Source organism: Barbus barbus (genome assembly GCF_936440315.1).
Source record: "Barbus barbus genome assembly, chromosome: 36".
Taxonomy (NCBI): Eukaryota; Metazoa; Chordata; class Actinopteri; order Cypriniformes; family Cyprinidae; genus Barbus; species Barbus barbus.
In genome coordinates this window covers 27950146-27975145 of record NC_136714.1, presented here as the reverse complement: position 1 = coordinate 27975145, position 25000 = coordinate 27950146, and the positions used below count along the sequence as shown (strand labels likewise).

Sequence of the window (25000 nt, the reverse complement as noted above, 5' to 3'; positions counted from 1 at the left end):
AATCATTGTGATTTTCACACAAAATCATAATAAATGTGTGATGAATATTCTGTAGATGGCCGTGTGGAATGAAAGTGCTCTGAATGATGTGAAGGTTTTTAGCTCCTCCGGCTGCGCGCCGGTCTGTCTGTCGTGTGATGAGTGTGTTCTTCACGGCTCCGCGGTCGTCATCTCGGGCTGCGGGTGGGTTTAGAGCGTTACTGATGGAGAAAAACCTTCATCTGTTTGACAGAGAATCTGATTCAGGTCATGAAGAATCATAGACTGGTTGTGTTGGGTTGTGTTTTTGACCGAGTGTGTGTGTGTGTGTGAGGGTTTATCAGCAGACGCTGCAGGGGATTTCCATGCACACACACACACACACACACACACACACACACATGAACGAGTGTATCCCTGTGTGTGTTTGGGAATGACGCAGTCACACTCCTGTCTGTCTCTCTCTCTAATGCTTTGGTTTTCACATAAACATGAAGTGCTTTTATCACTAGTAATTATTAGATAAATGTTTCAGATTTTATTTTTCTTTATTATGTTTCTTAAATTTTATGGCTAGAAAATTAAGAAAACCTACAAACAGTTGTTTTTTAGGATCATTAATCCACTATTAAATGCTATAATAGTTATACAATTATTTGCTATAATATTTGAGTTCATATTTTGAATTAAATATGTTTTCATTTTAAAGTTTTAGTAATTTTTTTTAAACATATGTATATATATATATATATATTTATTATGTTTATACTTTTATTTTGATCAGTACTTCAACTTAAACTAAATTAAACTTGATTTTAATTAAATTATTATTAAAGTTTTAGTAATTGTGTGTGTTGTTTGGCATTTTTATTTTTATTTAGTTTTTATAAATATGTTTATATAGTTTTTTTTAGATAATTGCCTCAAATTTCTCATATTTTATTCTTGTTAATTTATTATATTAATTAAATTTTATTGCTAGAAATCCTACAAACAGTTATTTCATTCAGTATCATTAATATACAATTAAATACTAGAATAGAAAGTACTATACAATAATATTTTAGTTTACATTTTGTATTTTAATTTTAAAGTTTTTAAGATTTAGTGTTATTGTCATTGTTTTAATATATAGTTGATTTAGTTTGTTATATTAGTACTTAAACTAAACGAAAAGTTAAATATATATATATATTTAATTGTATTTCAGTTAATTTAATGTACTGAAAATGTTTTATTTTTATGGTTTGTTTTGATTTCTTCATCTGTATTCTGTAACGTCAAAGGTGATATTATGAATCTCAGATTCAATATTTCATTTTTTTGCAGAGATTGTGAGACAGTCTTAGGTTGTAAATATTTGAACATCAGATCCATGAACTGATACTACGTTAAAAATGTGTCTATAGTGACTAAAAACACTTCAACATTGCGCCGGTGGAGATATAATAACGTTCGCTCTCAGCGTCTGAAGGCTAAAGATCTTTCTCTCTGCTGCTCGGCGATTGGCTGATTGGTCCTGTGCTGGCGTGTGATTGGTTGGTTTTGAAATGTGTTTGGGTTTATGATAATAGATGAAGAGAGATTGCGTCTTTAATACGAGTGTATTTTGTCTGCTGAAGTCTAAACAAGTTAAAAAAGTGAAGTAATCTTTCAGTGCAGTGAAACTAAATCAACTGAAATCTCTCTGGTTTATCCGTAGGATTGAAATGAAAGAGTTTGTTGCTCAGATGAGCGCTATATCAGATGCATGTGAATTAAACGTGTTACAGATCCGGTTACGGCCGTTTAAGCAGGTTAGCTGATCTTTCCCACAAAAACCTTCTGAAATGAAACACCTGCTGGATGCATGAGCGCTCTGCTCGCTGTAATGCTGCTTTATTTGTGCACGGTATCTCATATCTTACTGAACTCATCTCTCAAACAGGGTAGGCTAAATGTACTTTAGGCTTAGTCTTAACCAGGTTAAGTTTTTATCTTAACCTGACACAAACTGAATTTCATTGTGTAACTGAGTTAAGTTTATTTTTCTTGCTACATTAGCATATTAACACTTTTTTAGTTTGAAATATAAATATAATAGCATTTACTGAGCTACTATTTGGGATTAGTGAAGATTTTAGCTCTTACCTTTATACACCTGTATTTATATAACTATAATATATTTATATATTAGATGTGTCATATCAGACATTTGTATGTACTTTATCATTGTTATATGTAATTAAAAGTTGAATAATAATTAAAATCTGCACATATATATTTCTATTATTATTTAAATTGTATCTATGGTTTTGAATTGCTTTAATTGCTGTTGACATGGAAAAAATATCCATTTAAATTAGAAAAATAAACTAACATATATCTAAACAGTTTTTGTTTTTATACATATTAATCTTGTTTTAATACATTTTAAAAAACAAGGTTTTAACTGGTAAACAAGACATTTTCTGTTTTTTTTATTACATAAATGTCTCATATTTCTCAAATTTAATTCCTATTTATTTATCATGTTAATTTTATTGCTAGAAAATTAAGAATGTCTACAGACGGTGTTATTTTAGTAGTATTAATATATTATTAAATACTAGAATAATATATAATAGTTATGAAATTAGATACAATAACAGTTTTTGTTTTTCAATCATTTATTTTAAAGATTTTTACTGGTAAACAAGACAGAAATACTGATGAAAACACTATTTTAAAAGACGTTTAATGGGTGCATGCATCTAAAACTGATTATGCTTCATATTCCGTCTTTGAGTTCAGTCTCAGGTCTGATTCTGACACACATTCACACAAAACCATGTCAGATCCGGCTCATTATTTCCACCGCTCGTTAGCGACGTATGTGATGATATTAATTGCCGTATGCATTGGTTTATTAATGTCGAATCACCAGAATAAACATCTGTCTGTCATTTAATCCTGTTAATACTTTTCTCTTAAAAACATACTGCGTGTGTAGTCAGCGCTATACAGATGTGTATGACGGTTCATGATCAATAAACATCAGACAAATATGAGACATTTATATAATAAAAACTGTGTATACATTTAAAGACAAAAACACAACAATATTACTAAAACTTTAACTAAAGTTAAAATAAAAACTGAAAATGTCTTGTTTGCCAGTAAAAATCTTTTTGGAAAACATATGTATAAAAACAAAAAGCTGTGCTTGTTATAATTATACAGTATGACATGGCAATATTCATTTATTTTGTTTGCAAAAAATTAAAGTAATTTTTTTTTTTTTTTAGGAAACTTGCTTTTTACAGTAAAACTGAAATGTGACTTTTTTCATAAGATGCCTTCATTTCAAGCAGTGTGTGCTTTGATTTCAATTGTTTGAAATATTCAACAAATAACCATAAATAGCTTGTTTCCTTCGATTATTTTAAAATCACAAAGTAGATTAAAGATCTAGATCAGTAGAAAAAAACATTCCACCCTTAATAGTTCAGTATATTTACAGTAGAAACATTTAATGAACTATGAGGGCAAAAAAAAAAAAATATATATATATATATATACATACAGTCAAACCAAAAATTATTCAGACACCAGATATGATTTTTGATATTTTTTACTAGTGGGTGCAGGACACTATAGTTAATTTATGTAAGTGAGGAGAGCAAAATAAAGTAAACATGTGACATTATACACAAATATTCTGCATACAGTGGTCTACCACAGGGCTCTAGAGTGAGACCATTTCAGTTGCATTTGCGTCTGAAAACTACTGCGTGCGGCTATGAACAAATATTTAGGAGCAGCAGTGCTGACCCGATCAACGTATTTGTGCTTGTCCTGAGGGAGCTTTAAAGCTTTCTAACGTACTGACGTGTTTTTGCAGCGTTGAGTAATGTATCACAGACGTATTCTCTCGTTATAACAAGACAGGGTGTAAAATAAGAGATTATATTGTATATTTAAAACATTAACCTCAACATGAATTTATGAATTTACTTGCACTCATGCAACCTCTCAGCCTCATTAAACATCTGAAAATACACCTACAGCCACTTGTGTTCTTCTGTGCCACCTCTGTAGTACACATTTATTCCTTAAATACTGATTTCATTTGATTGGTATCTTATTCTACTTGTTTTTATTCTGTCGTTTTAATTAGAAATGATAAAAAGCTTATAAATATATTTTTTTGAATTTGACATAAAAGATGACATACTTATAATAAAGTTAGAAAAATGCCATTACAAAGGTAAAAACTAAATTCCCTGTAAATCACTTTAAGGAGTCAAATATCACCTCGTAATGGGAAGGTTCATTTTTGATTATTGATTTGAAGGTGCTCCTAAAGTTTTGACCGTGCTCCTAAATATTTTAAAAAGGAAAAGTAAGCGTAGAGCCCTGTACCAGTAAAACAGATAAACATTTTGGGCTGAAAATTAGATTTGACACTTTGACCTGAGCATGTTTTGTTACCTTTCTATCAAAGTTATCTGACATTATCAAGATGAATTTGTTCTGACAGTTTAACTCTGAGTTCTTGTCATATTTTATTACCATTTTCTAAAGTATAGCGAATAAACTGTGATAATGTGAGAAATGCTGAAGATGTCTGAATAAATTTTGGTTTGACTGTGTATATATATATATATATATGAACCTGGAGCACAAAACCAGTCATAAGGGTCAATTTTTAGACTGAGATGTATGCATCATCTGAAAGCTGAATAAATAATCTTTCCATTGATGTATGGTTTGTTATGATAGGACAATATTTGTCTGAGATACAACTATTAGAAAATCTGGAATCTGAGGGAGCAAAAAAATCTAAATATTGAGAAAATCTCCTTTAAAGTTGTTCAAATGAAGTTCTTAGCAATGCATATTACTAATCAAAAATGAAGTTTTGATATATTTATGGTAGGAAATTTACAAAATATCTTCATGGAACATGATCTTAATATCCTAATGATTTTTGTCATAAAAGAGAAATGTATAATTTTGATCCATACAATGTATTGTTGGCTATTGCTACAGATATACCTGTGTTACTCATGACTGCTTCTGTGCTGCAGGGTCAGACACACACACACACACACACATATATATATATATATATATATATATACATATATATTAATTAAAAATAAAATAATCATTCAATAATCGTAATCAATGTAAAGTGTTCAATTAATCAAGGTTTTAATTTGAGGTCATATCGTCTAGCCCTGGTGTGAATGCAACAACAGTGTATGTTTAGAAAAGCAGCTTTATCTTGTGTTTAGTGTGTGTTTAGTGTGTGTGTGTGTGTGTGTCAGCGTTTGCTCCTGTCGAGGCTGTAACGCGGGGTGTTTTTCCGCAGCTGGTGTTTTTTCTGGGCCTGTGTCGTGTGTGTTAAACTGTTGCTGGTGTAATTAGCCGAGCTGCTGGATCCGAGTGCTTCACCGCAGTGTCGCCAGTAAACACACTTTCATTTGTAAGTTGGTTTGTTTGTGTTCGATCTGAACGTGACCTACTTCTTCTTTCTTCCTTCAATCCTGCGCCGGCGGGAGGAGGACGAGGGGGGGGGGGCTCTGCACATATCCCAGAATTCCACACTGGGCTCTGCAGTGGCGTACATTCCCTGCTTGGCTAGTTTGATTTTCCATCTTTGTTGGAGGGAAAAGCACACGCTTTGACTCTCACACATGCATTTTTGCAGCTCAAGAATGCACAAACATAATGCACACACACATACACACACACTGAATCACGGCTGTATTTGAGCTTGTGAAGTGCTCCGGTGATTTACATAACCATCATGCCGTTGTGCTTCGCTCAAAATGGCGCGGCGTTAGCCAGACCAGAGCTGCAAATGGAGGATCTTCAGAGCTATTGATAAGCACTTGTTTCACACACTTTAATGAAAGTTTGGGTCATTCGTGTGTGTGTGAGGAACGGACGGCTGGTGGTGTGTTGAGAGGAGAGCGTTGTCATTTTGGCTGTGTGTGTGTAGCTTAAAGCTTATGCGTCACTGTGTTAGACGGAGATGATGAGGTGCTTTAGCAACACACACATACGTGATTGTGTTCTGTTAATGATTATATAAACACTCTTCATACAGCTTCACATAAAGCTCATAAATGCAGCGTCTGCTTCAATAGATGTGTTTGCTGTTGTATGTAGTTAATGTTAGTTAATTAAACAAACCCTCTTAAGACCCGTTCACATCAACTATAACAAGAACTAGACTATAATAATAACTGTAACCAGAACTATAATGACAACTGTAACAATAACTATAATGATAACTGTAACAATAACTGTAATGATAACTGTAACAATAACTGTAATGATAACTAACAATAACTCACAGTAACTGTAAAAAGAAAGAACTGTAACAATAACTATAATGATAACTGTACCAAGAACTTTAATGATAACTGTAACAATAACTGTAACATCTATAATAACTCACAGTAACTGTAAAAAGAAAGAACTGTAACAATAACTATAATGATAACTGTACCAAGAACTTTAATGATAACTGTAACAATAACTGTAACATCTATAATGATAACTGTAACAATATCTGTAACATCTATAATGATAACTGTAACAATATCTGTAACATATATAATGATAACTGTAGCAATGACTGTGACATCTATAATGACAACTGTAACAATAACTATAATGATAATTGTAACAGTAACTGTAACATATATCTTGATAACTGTAACAATAACTGACATCTATAATGATAACTGTAACAATAACTGTAACATCTATAATGATAACTGTAACATCTATAATGATAACTTTAACATATATAATGATAACTGTAACAATAACTATAATGATAACTGTAACAATAACTGTAACATCTATAATAACTCACAGTAATTGTAAAAAGAAAGAACTGTAACAATAACTAATGATAACTGTAACAATAACTGTAACATCTATAATGATAACTGTAACATCTATAATGATAACTGTAGCAATTACTGTGACATCTATAATGATAACTGTAACAATATCTGTAACATCTATAATGATAACTGTAACAATATCTGTAACATCTATAATGATAACTGTAGCAATGACTGTGACATCTATAATGACAACTGTAACAATAACTATAATGATAACTGTAACAGTAACTGTAACATATATATTGATAACTGTAACAATAACTGACATCTATAATGATAACTGTAACAATAACTGTAACATCTATAATGATAACTGTAACATCTATAGTGACAAATGTAACAATAACTATAATGATAACTGTAACAATAACTGTAACATCTATAATGATAACTGTAACAATAACTATAATGATAACTGTAACATCTATAATAACTCACAGTAACTGTAAAAAGAAAGAACTGTAACAATAACTATAATGATAACTGTACCAAGAACCTTAATGATAACTGTAACAATACATTTAATCATAACTGTAACAATAACTGTAACATCTATAATGATAACTGTACCAATAACGTTAACAATAACTGCAACAATAACTTTAATGATAACTGTAACATCTATAATGATAACTGTAACATCTATAATGATATAATTTGTCTGTTCTCACACTGCACTCTCGTTCAGGAGCGTAGTGTGAGGACAATTTTTTTCTCCTCTCTTTCCTCATGTTATGCTGTATTTTTTCTTCTTTATTGCATTTCGTTGCCTTGTACCTACATGTGCAATGACAATAAATTGAATCCAATCCAATAACTGTAAAAAGAACGAATTGTAACAATAACTATAATGATAACTGTAATATCTATAATGATAACTGTAAAAAGGTAGAACTGTAACAATAACGATAACTGTAATAATTACTGTAATGGTAACTTTAACAATTTTTTTAACAGTAACTATAATGATAATTGAAACAACTTTATCTGTAACTATTAACAAAGCTTCTTAAGGCCCGTTCACACCAATAACACCAACTATAAGAAGAACTAAAATTATAACTAACACTATCTGTAACAATAACTGTAACCAAAACTAAAACAATAATGATAACTAACATAACTGCAATAACAATAAAACATATAATGTTAATCATAACGAAAACTATAAGTATGATAACTGTAACGATTACTGTATAACGATAATGTATCACTGCACTGTTCTTTTTTAAACCTCTTTTCCTTTTATTCTAATGTAGAATCTTATTCATTATTTTTAAATTCAGTTTAAACAATTTGTGATTTTTCATTTTTTACTTTTATTGTATATGATATATTTTTTTTTTATATGTCTTATGAAACTTTTTATAATTGTTATTTTTTATTTTCTGTGAGCCACTTTGAATTACCACCGTGTATGAAGTGTGCTATATAAATACAAAAATACTAAGCTAGAAAATATTTTTTGCAGTGAGAAAGTTTTTCCAGTGATATCGTTCCTGTGTAATAGCTGACTCTGATTGGTCAGTTGTCCGTAATGTACAGTCGGGTTGATCACGTTTACAGTCGTGTGTGAAGCATTGCGAGTGATTTGTGGGAAACACACGTGAGTAATGGAAGCGTGTGAGTTTGAGAAGTTTCTGCACTGAGGTGGCCCGCATCTCATTATTTTGTTGTGAGTGAATGATCTGGAATCTGGACGGGAAGCCAACATGAGCCACAGCTGAGTCATTTTCCATCAGGCCTTTCTCATTCCCAATTGGTGGAGACGGGTTTTCATTTTCACCATAATGTCAGCGCTTTTAGGATTAACACTGTTTCTCTCCTGTGTCTTGGGCTTGGGTGAATCTCCAGAGAAAGAGTCACCCCAAAGAGAACAACAGAAGAAAATAGACTTTGCTTAAACTAAATGAAGCCTAGTTTAGGATTACAAAGAGTATTAGCAGTATTTTCATCATGATTAAACACATATGTGTCCCTGCAGCACAAAAGCAGTCATGAGTAACACAGGTATATCTGTAGCAATAGCCAACAATACATTGTATGGATCAAAATTATACATTTCTCTTTTATGACAAAAATCATTATGATATTAAGATCATGTTCCATGAAGATATTTAGTAAATTTTCTACCGTAAATATATCAAAACTTCATTTTTGATTAGTAATATGCATTGCTAAGAACTTCATTTGAACAACTTTAAAGGAGATTTTCTCAATATTTAGATTTTTTTGCACCCTCAGATTCCAGATTTTCAAATATTGTCCGATCATAACAAACCATAATCAATGGAAAGCTTATTCAGCTTCAGATGATGCATAAATCTCAATTTTGAAAAATTGACTGGTTTTGTGCAGGTCTTGTCTCTGTCGCTCCTTCAGATGGTTTCTCCTCTGTTCAGAGTCTATTGTCGAGTCGAGGCTTTAACACTTCTGTCACAATCTCTGTTAAGCGTTAGTCTTTGGGTTTTCTCAGAGGTGTGGACTCCGTCAGTCGTCTCGTTTTCAGCGGGAGTGTTGGAGGGAGAACGGGAAACACATCTAACACCTCTGATTCTCATGCTAATGAGACCAACCGGCCAATCCACCGCTGATGTTTCACGCCTGCACACATCCGCGCAAATTACAATTGTATGTTCGTGCGAGTGTGTGTGTGTGTGTGTGTGTTGCCATAGCAACCGACCAGGATCCATTACACACACACACATGGTTGCACTACAGCCGTCATCACTATTCTAACATTTCTTTATTTGTGATTGGGGAGAAGGCGAGGCTGATGGCGTCCGCTGCAGCACAAAATGGCTTCGCTGCTGTTTGAGATCGTCTCACATCAGAGTTACTATGCCCTGATAATAACACACAAACACCACAGATAAACACAGAACAAATACGGAAAACAGGGATTTTTTGTGTGCGTTTGTGTATATAAAGACACACATTATAAGAATAAATAGTTTTTTAATGATTTACTCTATTTTTGATCAAATAAATGCAGTCCTGGTGAGCAGAAGAGACTTCTTTTAAAAACATTAAAGAATCTTAATTATTCCAAACTCCTGAGTGAAAGTGCATGTTCAGAACATAAATATAATAAAATCGCATACAATAGTTGGACATTTTATATAATTAAATGTTATAATGTACTGTTTATTTTGCATAACTAATAATTCATATTTGACATGCTTCTTTGCAGATGGAAGATGGTCAGACACTCTTCGATTATAACGTCGGTCTTAACGACATCGTCCAGCTTCTCATTCGTTCGCAGACGGATGCACCGGACAGCCCCTCCCACGACAGTGATAAGGGTGTGGCCTGTGACATAGCCCCGCCCACCACAACATCTGTCCCTGCCTCAGCCACACCCACCGCAACAGTCGTTTCCCCAGCAACCGTCGCCAACAGCAACGGAAACGGGTCTAAATCCTGTAGCCCTGCGCCGGACAGCCAGCCGTCCACATCCAGCCGGACGCTGCTCATCGATCCCGGGATCGGACTCTTCAGAGTAAGAGCAGTACTGCCTGCTTTCTAACTGCATTCCACTTAAAGATCCCAAAAAACTTCAGAGATTATTCTGTGAAATAATTGTAGCATCGGTCACGACTGACTCTTTACTTGTTCTTCCTTAGATGGTAGGCAAATTATATAGTTTATACACTTAAATCATATTGTTTTTATATTACTTCTAAAGTACTATACTATTTTAATAATAACAATATTTTAAAATATCTTTTTGTTTGAATATTATTGTTTAAAAAATTTTTTTTTATCACATTGTTTTTTATTAATTTAATCTAAAATACGGTAATTGTACTAAATTTACACATAGTTGAAAGTGCTACGAAACATAATTTTATATGCATTAATCATAACGATAAGTTTGTCATATTATTTAATATTTTGATGAGTCGGGTAGAAATTCTAACATTTGGAATTATTATTATTAATAATAATGGAAATAAAATTAATAATCAAAATATTATTTTATTTTTATATTTATTATTATTTTTATCACATTGTTTTTTATTAATTTAATTTAAAATGTGTTAATTACATTAAAATTAACACATTGAATTTCTACATGCCATAAAATATCATATGCATTGATAATAACAATAATAAATGTAATCTCTTTATTATCCTTTAATAGTATTTACCAAATCCAAAGTGTGAATTGTAACATTTGGAATAATAATAATAATAATGATGATTATTTTTATTATTATTATTATTATTATTATTGAAAATATATTTTAAGTTTTTTTTTAATATATTTATGATGGTTATTCTCATTATTATTCATGTCATTTTACTCCGTGAAATATTTATTTATGAAGGAAATGATGCATTATATTTGTTACCAAATTCAATAAGCAAATAATGTGTAAGCGTGTTATTCTTGAAGTGTAAATGGATTAAACATAGACAGTTAAATCATAATTATTAATATGCATCCCTGCAGCACAAAAGCAGTCATGAGTAACACAGGTATATTTGTAGCAATAGACAACAATACATTGTATGGATCAAAATTATACATTTCTCTTTTATGATAAAAATCATTAGATATTTAGTACATTTCCTACTGTAAATATATCAAAACTTCATTTATGATTAGTAATATGCATTGCTAAGAACTTCATTTGAACAACTTTAAAGGAGATTTTCTCAATATTTAGATTTTTTTGCTCCCTCAGATTCCAGATTTTCATATATTGTCCAATCATAACAAACCATACATCAATGGAAAGATGATTTATTAATCTCTCAGATGCTGAGCTCTAACAGCAGCTGTGTTTGTGCTTCAGGTGAATGAGTTAGTGGACTGCAGGGATGTCAGCATCGGCGCCTGGTTCGAGGGCGTGATTGAGAAGGTCACTCCTGCCTCTAAAGGACAGAACGGCCGAGTCGAAACGCCCGCTCCGGCCCGCGTCGGCCGACCCAGCAAACGGACTAACTGCAAGCTGGAGTCTGAGCCTTCATCATCATTACCACCATCCTCATCCTCCACGGACGCTCACAGCACAGCGTTACACTCGGACCAGCCGTCCACGTCCAAAACGGATCCGCCGCACGTCTCCTACCACATTAAATATGAAGAGTAAGTGCATCATGGGAAGGAAGGCTCTTTTTTTTTTTCTTATGTGGATGTTCATTTCTAAAGCGTGAGGAGTCTAAAGTGTGAGAGGTGCATGATGGGATGCGTTCTGAATGCGGTAAGTGTATCGATTCCAAGAGCAAAGTGCATGCTGGGAAACCGATGCTGATTGGGAGTTCATGCTGATCTGAGAACAGCGTTTGTGCTCAGGTCACGTGGTTTGTGTTGATGGGATCTGATCTCAGGTCTGATTCGTGTCTGGATTCATGTTGGTGTTTTTTTATATCTGCTAAATGACTAAATGTAAATGTGCTAATATTATTAATTATTTAAAATTAAATATATTTTAAATAAAATAAAATTTATATTTTAAATAAAATAATATATATTATTAAAATATATATATATATTTTTTTGCATTTAAATAAATCAAATTAAACGTAATAATTTAAAAAATAATATTATTTAAATAATATCAAAATAATATTATTTATATATTTAAATGCTAAAAGCCAAAAACATGAAAATGGACATCATATTTATTTATTTTTATTTGTCCCCCACAAGTATTGTATTTATTAAAAAAATATTATTATTATTATTGTTATTATTATTATTTACATTTATTTGTCTTAGGTTTTTAACATAATTAAATAAGCATGTTTAAATTATAATATTGCTTATTTTTTATTTAAATGTTAAAAGCCTTCAAACATGTAATCTGGCATCATATTTTTTATTCTGTCCCACAACAGCTATTGTTCTTTTATATTTATATTAATATGTAAATATTTACAGTTATTTGTCTATATGTTTTTTTAACATATAAGTAAATAAAATAAAATATGTTTAAATGCTAAAAACTAAAACTATGTTTTATTTTGTCTCCACAATTGTTTTTGTTTTTTTTTTTTAGTTAAAATGATTTGTTTTTGGTTTTTAGCACAAATAAATAAATAATATTTGGTGGTGGATGAGGAGACCCCCTCACAATGTAAAGCACTTAGAGTGCCTAGAAAACCACCTATATAAGTGTAATTAATTATTTATTATTATTATTATTTATTTCTGTTTTATGTTTAAAAAAAGCCTAAAAACATATAAACTGACATTACATAACAACTGTTGTTTTTTATATTTATATTAATATTAAAATGTAAAAAAAAAAAAGTTATTTACATTTACAAAATAAAACCCGTTTAAACAGTCTTATTTGTTTGTTTAAATGCTAAAAAGCTAAAATCATGTAAATTGACATTTGTAATATTTAAAATATTAAATTTTTTAAATAAATATAAAATATTTAAATATTATTATATTAAACATTTAAAATATTTTTATAATTGTTTGTCTTAGTTTTGTAGCATTTAAATAAAACATGTTTAACTAACATTATTTTTAATGCAAAACATCTTAAAACAAAGTTGAAATCACGTATGTGTCTGATTTGACAGAAGGAAACGAGATACATTTCTAGTTTCAACATTATTTGATCTTCAGACTTTCCTCTTTCAAAGAAAAGAAGTATCTTATTTTTGCAAATTGACCCACATTTGGTTTTTGACCACTGAAAGTGTGTACAATTTACTCCTGGAGCCATATTGAAATTACAATATCTCTGGAACTGAACAATACAGGACCATAAAAATGAAGATGCCAAAAGGAAAGTTTGTTAAGACCTAATATCTAAAAGGGAAATAAGATATCTTTAATACTTCTTCAGTTACAGGCATGCAAACTTTGGAGAAAAAACTTGAAAAGTGCCGTTTCCCTATTTTTGAACAGTCATTATTGGCACATAATGCAACAAAGATTGCTAAAGTCAACAGATTTTACTAATAGATCTACCAATCTCTGTGTAAAAATAGTATTACAATGTTCATAAACGCAGGCTGTGATTGGCCGCTTGACATGTCAGTCAGACCATCACTTCCTGTCTCCTTCCTGACTCTTGACTACAAAAACACACTCCTAATATTAGTCTTAATTAGGAGTAGGGCTGCAAAACGATTAATCACGATTAATCGATTCAAAATAAAAGTGTGTTTACTTACTATATGTTTGTGTGTACTGTGTATATTTATTATATATATAAATACACAAACATGTATATATTAAGGAAAAACATGTTAATTTATATATATAATATAAATTGTTTGCATACAAATACATACAAATATTTTTTAAAATATATACATATATGTATATTTGTGTGCATTTATATATACATTTATATTTATATATACATAGTACACACACATATATAGTATGTAAACAAACTTTTATTTTCAATTGCTTAATCGAGATGAATCGTTTTGCAGCCCTAATTAGGAGTAACTGTAATCTCTTTTAATTTTACTGGAACACAGATATGAGCAGATGATGATTATTATTCTGATCCTTCAGTGATTTTATTCTGTCTCTGATTATGTTTTATGATCAGATGTCAGAAATACACCAATGTTTCTTCATCTTCAGCCACTTTTATGTCCCACTGGTTGATTATCATTATTCAAACAGATTATATTTTAATAATATAACATTTGTCTGTTTGATATTTAAACTCTTTTCCGTGTTCATCATTCATTTGTCCTACTGTTGTCTTTTGTGTTTAGATCATATAGTTCAGTCTTGTTTACAGTATTTGCATTTTAAGATTCTGCTGCGGCAATATTTCCACCACAAACAACTATTTTTCCACAAATAAAGTTTGGGATCAGTAAGATTTTATGTTTTAAAATATAAAACTATATCTACTTAGATTTTAAGTAGATTATGTTTTTAAGGATCCTCTTCTGCTCATCAAGGCTGTATTTATTCGATCAAAAAATACAGAATTTTTTTTATATTGTGAAATATTATTGCAATTTAAAATAACAGTTTTTTTATTTTAATATACTTTAAACTGTAATTTATTTCTGTGATCTGCAGCTGTATTTCCAGCATCATTACTGCAGTCTTCAGTGTCACATGATCTTCAGAAATCATAATAATATACTGATTTATAATCAATGTTGAAAACCGTTGTGCTGCTTCATTTTTTTTTCTTTGGGGACCTGTGATATTTTTTTAGGATTCTCTGATTAATAAAAAGTAAAAAAAAACAGCATTTATTTAAAAAATAAGTTTTGTGTAACAATATACAATGCTATTCAAAAGTTTGGGGTCAGTACATTTTTTTTTTTTTTTTTTTAAGAAATTAATACTTTTATTCAGGAGGGATGTGTTAAATGAATAAAAAGTCATAGTTAAGACTTATATTGTTAGAAAATATTTCTATTTTGAACAAATGCTGCTCTTTTTAACTTTGTATTCATCAAAGAATCAAAGAAAAAAAAATCACATGTTCCAAAAAACAATATGAAGCAGCACAACAGTCTCAACATTGATAATAAATCAGTATATTATAATGATTTCTGAAGATCATGTGACACTGAAGACTGGAGGAATGATGATGAAAATTCAGCGCTACGTCACAGAAATACATTACATTTTAAAGTATATTATAATAGGAAACCAATATTAGAAATTGCAATAAGATTTCACAATATTACTGTTTTTTCTGTATTTTTGACTGAATAAATACAGCCTTGATGATCAGATGATCAGTCCATGGTAGAGAATAACTGAGAGGTGGAGATGATCAGCACTGATTCTCCTGTGGTGTGTGTGTGTGTGTATTTGTGTGTGTGTGTCGTCTGAGAGCTGGACGTTATGAGAAATGAACTGCTGCGAATGTGAAACGTGTTTATTTTGAACATGAGCTTCAGTGTGGAGCAGCAGAAGAGTGAGACACACAGTCCAGACGAGAGACAGATCAACCTACGACTGATGGACACACACACACTGTTCCTGATCTTCATGTGTGTGTGTTTTCAGCAGACGTTGTGGAGCGTATGGTCGCTCAGAAGCGTGTTTCTCCAGATGTGTGTGAGAGCTATCAGATGTCTGTGGATCTGATTCACTGATTCATTGATTCACTGATTCATTGATTCACTGATTCATTTATTCACTGATTCATTGATTCACGGATTCATTTATTTACTGATTCATTGATTCACTGATTAATTTATTTACTGATTCATTGATTCACTGATTCATTTATTCACTGATTCATTGATTCACGGATTCATTGATTCACTGATTCATTTATTTACTGATTCATTGATTCACTGATTCATTTATTTACTGATTCATTGATTCACTGATTAATTGATTCACGGATTCATTGATTCACTGATTAATTTATTTACTGATTCATTGATTCATTTATTTACTGATTCATTGATTCACTGATTAATTAATTCACTGATTCATTGATTCACTGATTAATTGATTCACTGATTAATTTATTTACTGATTCATTGATTCATTTATTTACTGATTCATTGATTCACTGATTAATTAATTCACTGATTCATTGATTCACTGATTAATTGATTCACTGATTCATTTATTTACTGATTCATTGATTCACTGATTCATTGATTCACTGATTCATGCCGCTGATTCCGAGCGACGGATCTCTGTGAGATAATGCACTTGTGCTTGTGGCTGTTGTTTTTAATTTATAAATGTAATACATTTTAGCTTTTATTTTAAGTTTTTATTTTAGCAAAAATGTTTAGTTTTTTTGTTTAATTTTTTAGTTAATACATTCTGTTTTATTTTGTTTTTATTTACTTTTTATTATAATATGACATTTTTATAATTTAGCACATTTTCAGTAAGTGTTTTATTTTGATTGTTTTTATTTACATATTTTAAATTTAATTTGACATTCTTATGATTATTAGCTTTTTTTATCAACTCATGAACCCTAGTTTGAGAAAAGTTTGTTTGATCGGCCCAAACATGTCAACTTCTGACTCCACCAATGGAGTGAGTTTGGGGGCGGGACTATCTGTTTGGCTGACCAATGGCAGACAGAGGGAGTGTTGAGGAAACGGTCATTATTGCGGTTGTTGTTGACGGTGGGGTTTATTCTTGTGTCTGATGCTGGCGTTTGCGTCTGTGTCCTGCAGTTATCCGGAGAACGGCGTGGTGGAGATGAGCGCGGATGATATTCGTCCGAGGGCCAGGGCTCTGCTGCGCTTCGACCAGCTGCAGGTGGGAGACGTGGTGATGGTCAACTATAACCTGGAGAACCCCGAGGAGCGAGGCTTCTGGTACGACGCCGAGATCTCGACCCTCAACGCCGTCTCACGCACCAACAAAGAGATCCGTGTCAAGATTCTGCTGGGGTAAACACCAACCGCCAGAATAAAAGTTCACTTAACTTGAGGAAATTGTGTCCCTGCAGCACAAAACAGTCATCAGTAGCACAGGTATATTTGTAGCAATAGACAACAATACATTGTATGGATCAAAATTATACATTTCTCTTTTATGCCAAAAATCATTAGGATATTAAGATCATGTTCCATGAAGATATTTAGTAAATTTCCTACCGTAAATATATCAAAACTTCATTTTTGATTAGTAATATGCATTGCTAAGAACTTCATTTGAACAACTTTAAAGGAGATTTTCTCAATATTTAGATTTTTTTGCTCCCTCAGATTCCAGATTTTCAAATATTGTCCGATCCTAACAAACCATACATCAATGGAAATATTATAGCTTCAGATGATGCATAAATCTCTATTTAAAAAAATTGACCCTTATGGTTTTGTGCTCCAGGGTTACATATATTGCTAATGTAAAATGTACGTTTACATTGTACTTCTCAAAGAAGTGATAGAAATCATAATAATAATAATACAATTTATTAAAACAAGATCACACAATCAAGAGATTTTCTTTTCAACTATATTTTAATTTATACAGTAAACCTGTTTTGAAGCAATTTGCTTGACGAAAAAATAAAAATGCAATGTTTTGTTTGAATGGGTTTTTAAATTTATTTTTATTTAAACATCAATCGTTTCATTTAAATATTAATCTATTAATATTAAATAAATTGTTTACACGGTAGTTTGTAAATTAATTACCATTTTTGATGATAAAACACAAATTAATTATTTAATTAATTAACATTTTTATAATTTAGTACATCTTTAGTGTTGTGTTTTTTATCTTAAGTGTTTTTTGTGATACTTTGATACATTTTTAGTATTTAATTTTGATATTTTTTATTTTAATTTGATATTTTTGTGATCCCCCCCCCCTCCCTTGTTTTATTTTTATTGTTATATTTTTTATTATAATGTCTCATAACGTAATACATTTTTAGTGTATTTTGATTGCAATATTAATTTAAATGAATTTATTAATATTGAATAAATTGTTAAAGTTTTTTTTATTAATCAAATTACCACCATTTTTGATGGTAAAACACAGAAAAATTCAAACTTTATTTTTAAGAACAAAATAAAATGTCATTGAGTCTTATTATTGATACGTTTTTAATAAATTATACATTTTTTAATATTATTCTTAATTACAAATAACTTAATTACAATTTAATTTTAATAAATGAAATGGAACCCAGAAAAATAGAAATGGAAATCGGAAAAAACTAAACAGATCTCCGAGAGTCCTAGTGGTTCATCAATCACTCGTCAGTGATTCTGGTTCATCTGGTTGTGTGATCACATGCGTGTATGATGTCACTGTAAGCTGGTGCTGTGATTGGTTGTTTCAGAGGTCCGGGTGATGTGATTGGTGACTGTAAGCTGCAGTTTCTGGATGAGATTTACAGGATAGAAAACCCAGGAGCACCGGCGCTGTCCACGGCAGACGGCCCCTTCAAACGTGAGCACACACACAAACACACACACACACACACGTTCAGTGACACAAGAGTTCGGGTCATGTGTAACGTGTGTGCAGGTAAGACGGGTCCGGAGTGTAAGCACTGTAAGGCGGATCCAGAGGCTGAGTGTCGTTTCTGCTCGTGTTGTGTGTGTGGAGGGAAGCAGGACGCTCACATGCAGCTGCTGTGTGACGAGTGTAACATGGCCTTCCACATCTACTGCCTGACCCCTCCGCTGACCGCCATCCCCGAGGACGAGGACTGGTGAGCCGCGCTCGACACTGCACTCAGGGATGCACAGAATGCCTGGCAAACTAAATTATTTGGCTGAAAATAGCAAAAAAAAGCTGTAAAATCAGTGCACAATGATGTGACGCGATCAAATAGAAGCATGCACTAATGCAGCAAACATGTCTGCAGTGTGGAAGCATTTAAAACTGCCTGAGAAAGACGCAAGCACCGACAGCGAAAGACCGTTTAGCACTGCATCATATGCAGTGTTGGGTGTAATTAGTTTCTGCCAAAATAAAAGCAAGAACTCCATCAACATTCATAAATGCTAGTATTGTAATTTTACTGTTGTTCTGTAAAATAAAATAAAAAGTAAGACAATAATAATGATAATAACACTTTCAACAGCTCTATTAATACATTTATTATAACATTCACACATAGTGTTCAAATTGGGATCTGTAATATATTCTAATGTTTTAAAAGAAGCCTCTTCTGCTCATCAAGCAGTAAAAACATCCATACCTGATTCAAGAAGGGGGTCTCAAAAATGGCCAAAAATATTATTTTACTAACTTATTAATTTTAAGTTAAATTGTGCTTTGTTGGTATAATGTCTACTAGAATGTAAAAAAATGTTGAGTGTTAAGTAAATATTTTTTAAATTGTTATGTAACTGAGCTTTTCTTTGAAAAGCAAGACAAAACAGTAAAAAGCACATTTTGGATATTTAATTTATGCAATGGTTAAATAAAGGCATAATACAGGTCCTTTTCAAAAAATTAGCATATTGTGATAAAGTTCATTATTTTCTGTAGTGTACTGATAAACATTAGACTTTCATATATTTTAGATTCATTACAACACAACTGAAGTAGTTCAAGCCTTTTATTGTTTTAATATTGATGATTTTGGCATACAGCTCATGAAAACCCAAAATTCCTATCTCAAAAAATTAGCATATTTCATCCGACCAATAAAAGAAAAGTATTTTTAATACAAAAAAGTCAACCTTCAAATAATTATGTTCAGTTATGCACTCAATACTTGGTCGGGAATCCTTTTGCAGAAATGACTGCTTCAATGCGGCGTGGCATAGAGGCAATCAGCCTGTGGCACTGCTGAGGTGTTATGGAGGCCCAGGATGCTTCGATAGCGGCCTTAAGCTCATCCAGAGTGTTGGGTCTTGCGTCTCTCAACTTTCTCTTCACAATATCCCACAGATTCTCTATGGGGTTCAGGTCAGGAGAGTTGGCAGGCCAATTGAGCACAGTAATACCATGGTCAGTAAACCATTTACCAGTGGTTTTGGCACTGTGAGCAGGTGCCAGGTCGTGCTGAAAAATGAAATCTTCATCTCCATAAAGCTTTTCAGCAGATGGAAGCATGAAGTGCTCCAAAATCTCCTGATAGCTAGCTGCATTGACCCTGCCCTTGATAAAACACAGTGGACCAACACCAGCATCACTGACTGTGGGTACTTGACACTGGACTTCAGGCATTTTGGCATTTCCCTCTCCCCAGTCTTCCTCCAGACTCTGGCACCTTGATTTCCGAATGACATGCAAAATTTGCTTTCATCCGAAAAAAGTACTTTGGACCTCTGAGCAACAGTCCAGTGCTGCTTCTCTGTAGCCCAGGTCAGGCGCTTCTGCCGCTGTTTCTGGTTCAAAAGTGGCTTGACCTGGGGAATGCGGCACCTGTAGCCCATTTCCTGCACACGCCTGTACACGGTGGCTCTGGATGTTTCTACTCCAGACTCAGTCCACTGCTTCCGCAGGTCCCCCAAGGTCTGGAATCGGTCCTTCTCCTCAATCTTCCTCAGGGTCCGGTCACCTCTTCTCGTTGTGCTGCGTTTTCTGCCACACTTTTTCCTTCCCACAGACTTCCCACTGAGGTGCCTTGATACAGCACTCTGGGAACAGCCTATTCGTTCAGAAATGTCTTTCTGTGTCTTACCCTCTTGCTTGAGGGTGTCAATGATGGCCTTCTGGACAGCAGTCAGGTCGGCAGTCTTACCCATGATTGCGGTTTTGAGTAATGAACCAGGCTGGGAGTTTTTAAAAGCCTCAGGAATCTTTTGCAGGTGTTTAGAGTTAATTAGCTGATTCAGATGATTAGGTTAATAGCTTGTTTAGAGAACCTTTTCATGATATGCTAATTTTTTGAGATAGGAATTTTGGGTTTTCATGAGCTGTATGCCAAAATCATCAATATTAAAACAATAAAAGGCTTGAACTACTTCAGTTGTGTTGTAATGAATCTAAAATATATGAAAGTCTAATGTTTATCAGTACATTACAGAAAATAATTAACTTTATCACAATATGCTAATTTTTTGAAAAGGACCTGTACATGGGGGGAAAACACAAAAAACTGTGTTGGGTATTCGGCCTTCGGCCCAGTGTTTCATTTTTTTCAGCTTCGGCCAAAAATGTTCATTTCGGTGCATCCCTAGTTTTTTTCAGCTGCTTCCACACAAGATCTTTACCTGTCACACAGTTTCTGAAAGCTGTCACTCAAACAGCAGAAGCACACCAGATCTGCAAAACCAGACACTAATTCTCAGACTTTTGACACTTTTTGCAAAACACAACACACAGTTCTCTATGTAACACACAAATCTAACAGGAATGAATATTATGGCAAAGGTGTTTGCAAATGTTTGCTTTTGAGATGTGTTTGTGATATTTTGAATGCAGTACAAGAGATGTGAGGCATTTTGTATTTTGTGTGCAATTCTTGGATTTGTGTGTAAAGTTTTGAAAAAAGAGGCAAAGTTTTGAAAATGTGTGTAAGCAGCTGAAAACAACTGTAGCGTGTGTGTATGATCACGTGACTGAGGCGTGAAGCTGTGTGTGTGCAGGTACTGTCCCACCTGTAAGAACGACAGCAGCGAGGTGGTTAAAGCCGGAGAGAAACTCAGAACCAGCAAGAAGAAATCCAAGATGCCATCAGCGACTACAGAGAGCCAGAGAGACTGGGGCAAGGTGTGAACACACACACACACACACAGTCACACACTCACACTCACAGTCACACACACACACACACAGTCACACACTCACACTCACAGTCACACACACACACACACACACACACACACACACACACACACACACAGTCTCACACACACACAGTCTCACACACACACAGTCACACACTCACTTGCAGTCTCACACACACACAGTCTCACACACACACACACACACACACACACACACAGTCTCACACACACACACACACACACACACACAGTCTCACACACACACACACACACACAGTCTCACACACACACAGTCACACACTCACTTGCAGTCTCACACACACACAGTCTCACACACACACACAGTCTCACACACCCACACACACACACACACACACACAGTCTCACACACACACACACACACACACAGTCTCACACACACACACACACACAGTCTCACACACACACAGTCACACACTCACTTGCAGTCTCACACACACACAGTCTCACACACACACACACACACACACACACACACACACACAGTCTCACACACACACACACACACACACAGTCTCACACACACACAGTCACACACTCACTTGCAGTCTCACACACACACAGTCTCACACACACACACACACACACACACAGTCTCACACACCCACACACACACACACACACACAGTCTCACACACACACACACACACACACACACACACACACAGACTACAGACTAAATCAAACTTAACAGAAAACGTGATTTACTTCATGAAACACTTTTCATATTGTTTTCAGCTTTTCGAATCAATCATCATCATAGTATTTAGTAAGTGTTTTATTTAAAATTATTTTAATAATTTAATAAAATTATATTTCATAATGTGATTTAATACATTTTAGTACACTGTTTTATTATAATTTGACATTTTTGTAATTTAATAGTACATTTTAGTAAGTTTTATTTTTATATTTATATTTATTTCGATGATTTTGTTTAGTTATTTTAATTTGACATTTCTGAGATTTAATATTGTAGAATTTTTTTTTGTTTGTTTTATTATAGTTTCACATTTTATAATTCAGTGCATTTTTATGATTTAATAATTTTTTTGTGCTTTGATTTTATTTTTTTATAATTTTACATCTTATAATGTAATAAATTTTTAGGAAGTTAGATTTTTTATTTTAATTTGATGCGTTTGTGATTTAATCAGTTTTGTGTTTTCTTTTATTGCTTTTATTTTTTATTGTACTTTGACATTTTTATAATTGAATATATTTTTAGTGTTTTATTTTATTTTAACTTTAATTTTATTTTACTTTATTCAGATTTTTTTAATTATTAGCTTTTAATGAAGTATACAATAGAGACTTCTATGAATTGCCTTGCCAATTGTTTTCAGTGCATCATCACATTAAGCTCTTTTTTGCAGGATACATTTGTCTCTAAATTAAATGCACACATTTACTCGTTTATCTCATGTAACATGACCAGTTCACATTTAATTTCAAAACCAAAAGAACTAAAACTAGGCTAATTCTAAAAATCCTCACTACTGAATCATTACTGTATGCAGAAGCAAAAGTGTGTGTGTGTGTGTTTGTGTGTGTGTGTGTGTGTGTGTGTGTGTCTGTCTGTGCATGTGCGCGCGTGTTTTAGTGTGTGTGTGTGTGTGTGTGTGTGTGTGTGTGTGTGTCTGTCTGTGCATGTGCGCGCGTGTTTTAGTGTGTGTGTGTGTGTGTGTGTCTGTCTGTGCATGTGCGCGCGTGTTTTAGTGTTTGTGTGTGTGTGTCTGTCTGTGCATGTGTGTGTGTCTGTCTGTGCATGTGCGCGCGTGTTTTAGTGTTTGTGTGTGTCTGTCTGTGCATGTGTGTGTGTGTGTGTGTCTGTCTGTGCATGTGCGCGTGTGTTTTAGTGTTTGTGTGTGTGTGTGTGTCTGTCTGTGCATGTGCGCGCGTGTTTTAGTGTTTGTGTGTGTGTGTGTGTGTGTGTGTGTGTGTGTGTGTGTGTCTGTCTGTGCATGTGCGCGCGTGTTTTAGTGTTTGTGTGTGTGTGTGTGTGCGCTTTAGTAGCCTGTTGAATGCAGGGTGATGGTTTTGTGATGCATGTCTTCATTAATAACGGCTGTAAAACTCAAGGAACATGAGCTTCATCTGCAGATCAAAGGCCTGTTTGTGTAAAAGCGCTCTAGACACTCATTTACTCAGAGAATGCATCTGAAGGCCAGAGTCCCGCTGAGCAGTGTTTACGAGCGCTGAGGCATTGTAGAAAAGCAGGTAGGAGTGTGAGCGGACACACACAACGCTCTGAACGACTGTATGAATCACCAAACGACTTCACTAATGTAAAGACAGGAAGAATATTGATACACGAGAGAGACTGTAATTGTGATGAAACTAATACTCGTCTCTCAGTGAATGTAAATGCGCAGGAACGAGTGTGTTTTAACTATTCGGTTACGTGATCGTAGTTTTTAATTTAATGCCCTTTTAGTAAGTGTTTTTGTTTTATTTTAATTTGACATTTTTTATTATTTTATTGTGAACTTTTTATTATGTGAACACACATTACAGACTTATATTTATGTATTATAAAGTTAATTATAACTACAGACTAAAGCAGACCCTAATAAATGCACACATTTACTCGTTTATCTCACAAAACGTGCCAATTAAGAGGTTAAATATTGAGTTTTTGTTTTAATATAATTTTACTAATTTTGTTGTTTTTGTCATTTAGTTTATTTCATTTTAGTTTTGATTTTAGTAATTTTCGTATTTTTTTTTTTAAAATCACGAATTTATGTATTGTATTCGTTTTATTTCAAATAAAGTAAAAGTTTCGTTTTTTTAACAATAATAACACTGCCTTAAACTCATCTATGCGCTATTGTGCTAAATATAAAATTTCTATTTATTAGATATATGCATTCAAAATGTACACATTGACAGTTTTAATGACATCATTCCACATTTAAGATCATCCAATCAAATGCTCTCTAGAATCTGAAACGTCCCGCCCCCTTCATTATATAAAGATGCTGATCTGAATC

The 25000-nt window shown here is 33.0% G+C and overlaps 1 protein-coding gene across 2 annotated transcripts in view; it reads left to right on the top strand.

Annotated features, from left to right (window-relative positions):
- Positions 1-25000, top strand: part of LOC306856050 (E3 ubiquitin-protein ligase UHRF2-like) — a 38942-nt gene that overhangs the window by 5086 nt on the left and 8856 nt on the right. The window contains exons 1-7 of one of the 2 annotated variants that reach the window (XM_079395020.1): positions 56-183; positions 10066-10377; positions 11681-11973; positions 16995-17213; positions 18617-18726; positions 18805-18991; positions 21825-21948. In XM_079395020.1, coding sequence (XP_079251146.1) covers positions 10066-10377; positions 11681-11973; positions 16995-17213; positions 18617-18726; positions 18805-18991; positions 21825-21948 — 1245 coding nt within the window. In that variant the 5' untranslated portion in view covers positions 56-183. Of the gene's footprint in view, positions 1-55; positions 184-10065; positions 10378-11680; positions 11974-16994; positions 17214-18616; positions 18727-18804; positions 18992-21824; positions 21949-25000 lie in introns of those variants that run through there. The other variant, XM_079395019.1, reaches the window with a different exon arrangement.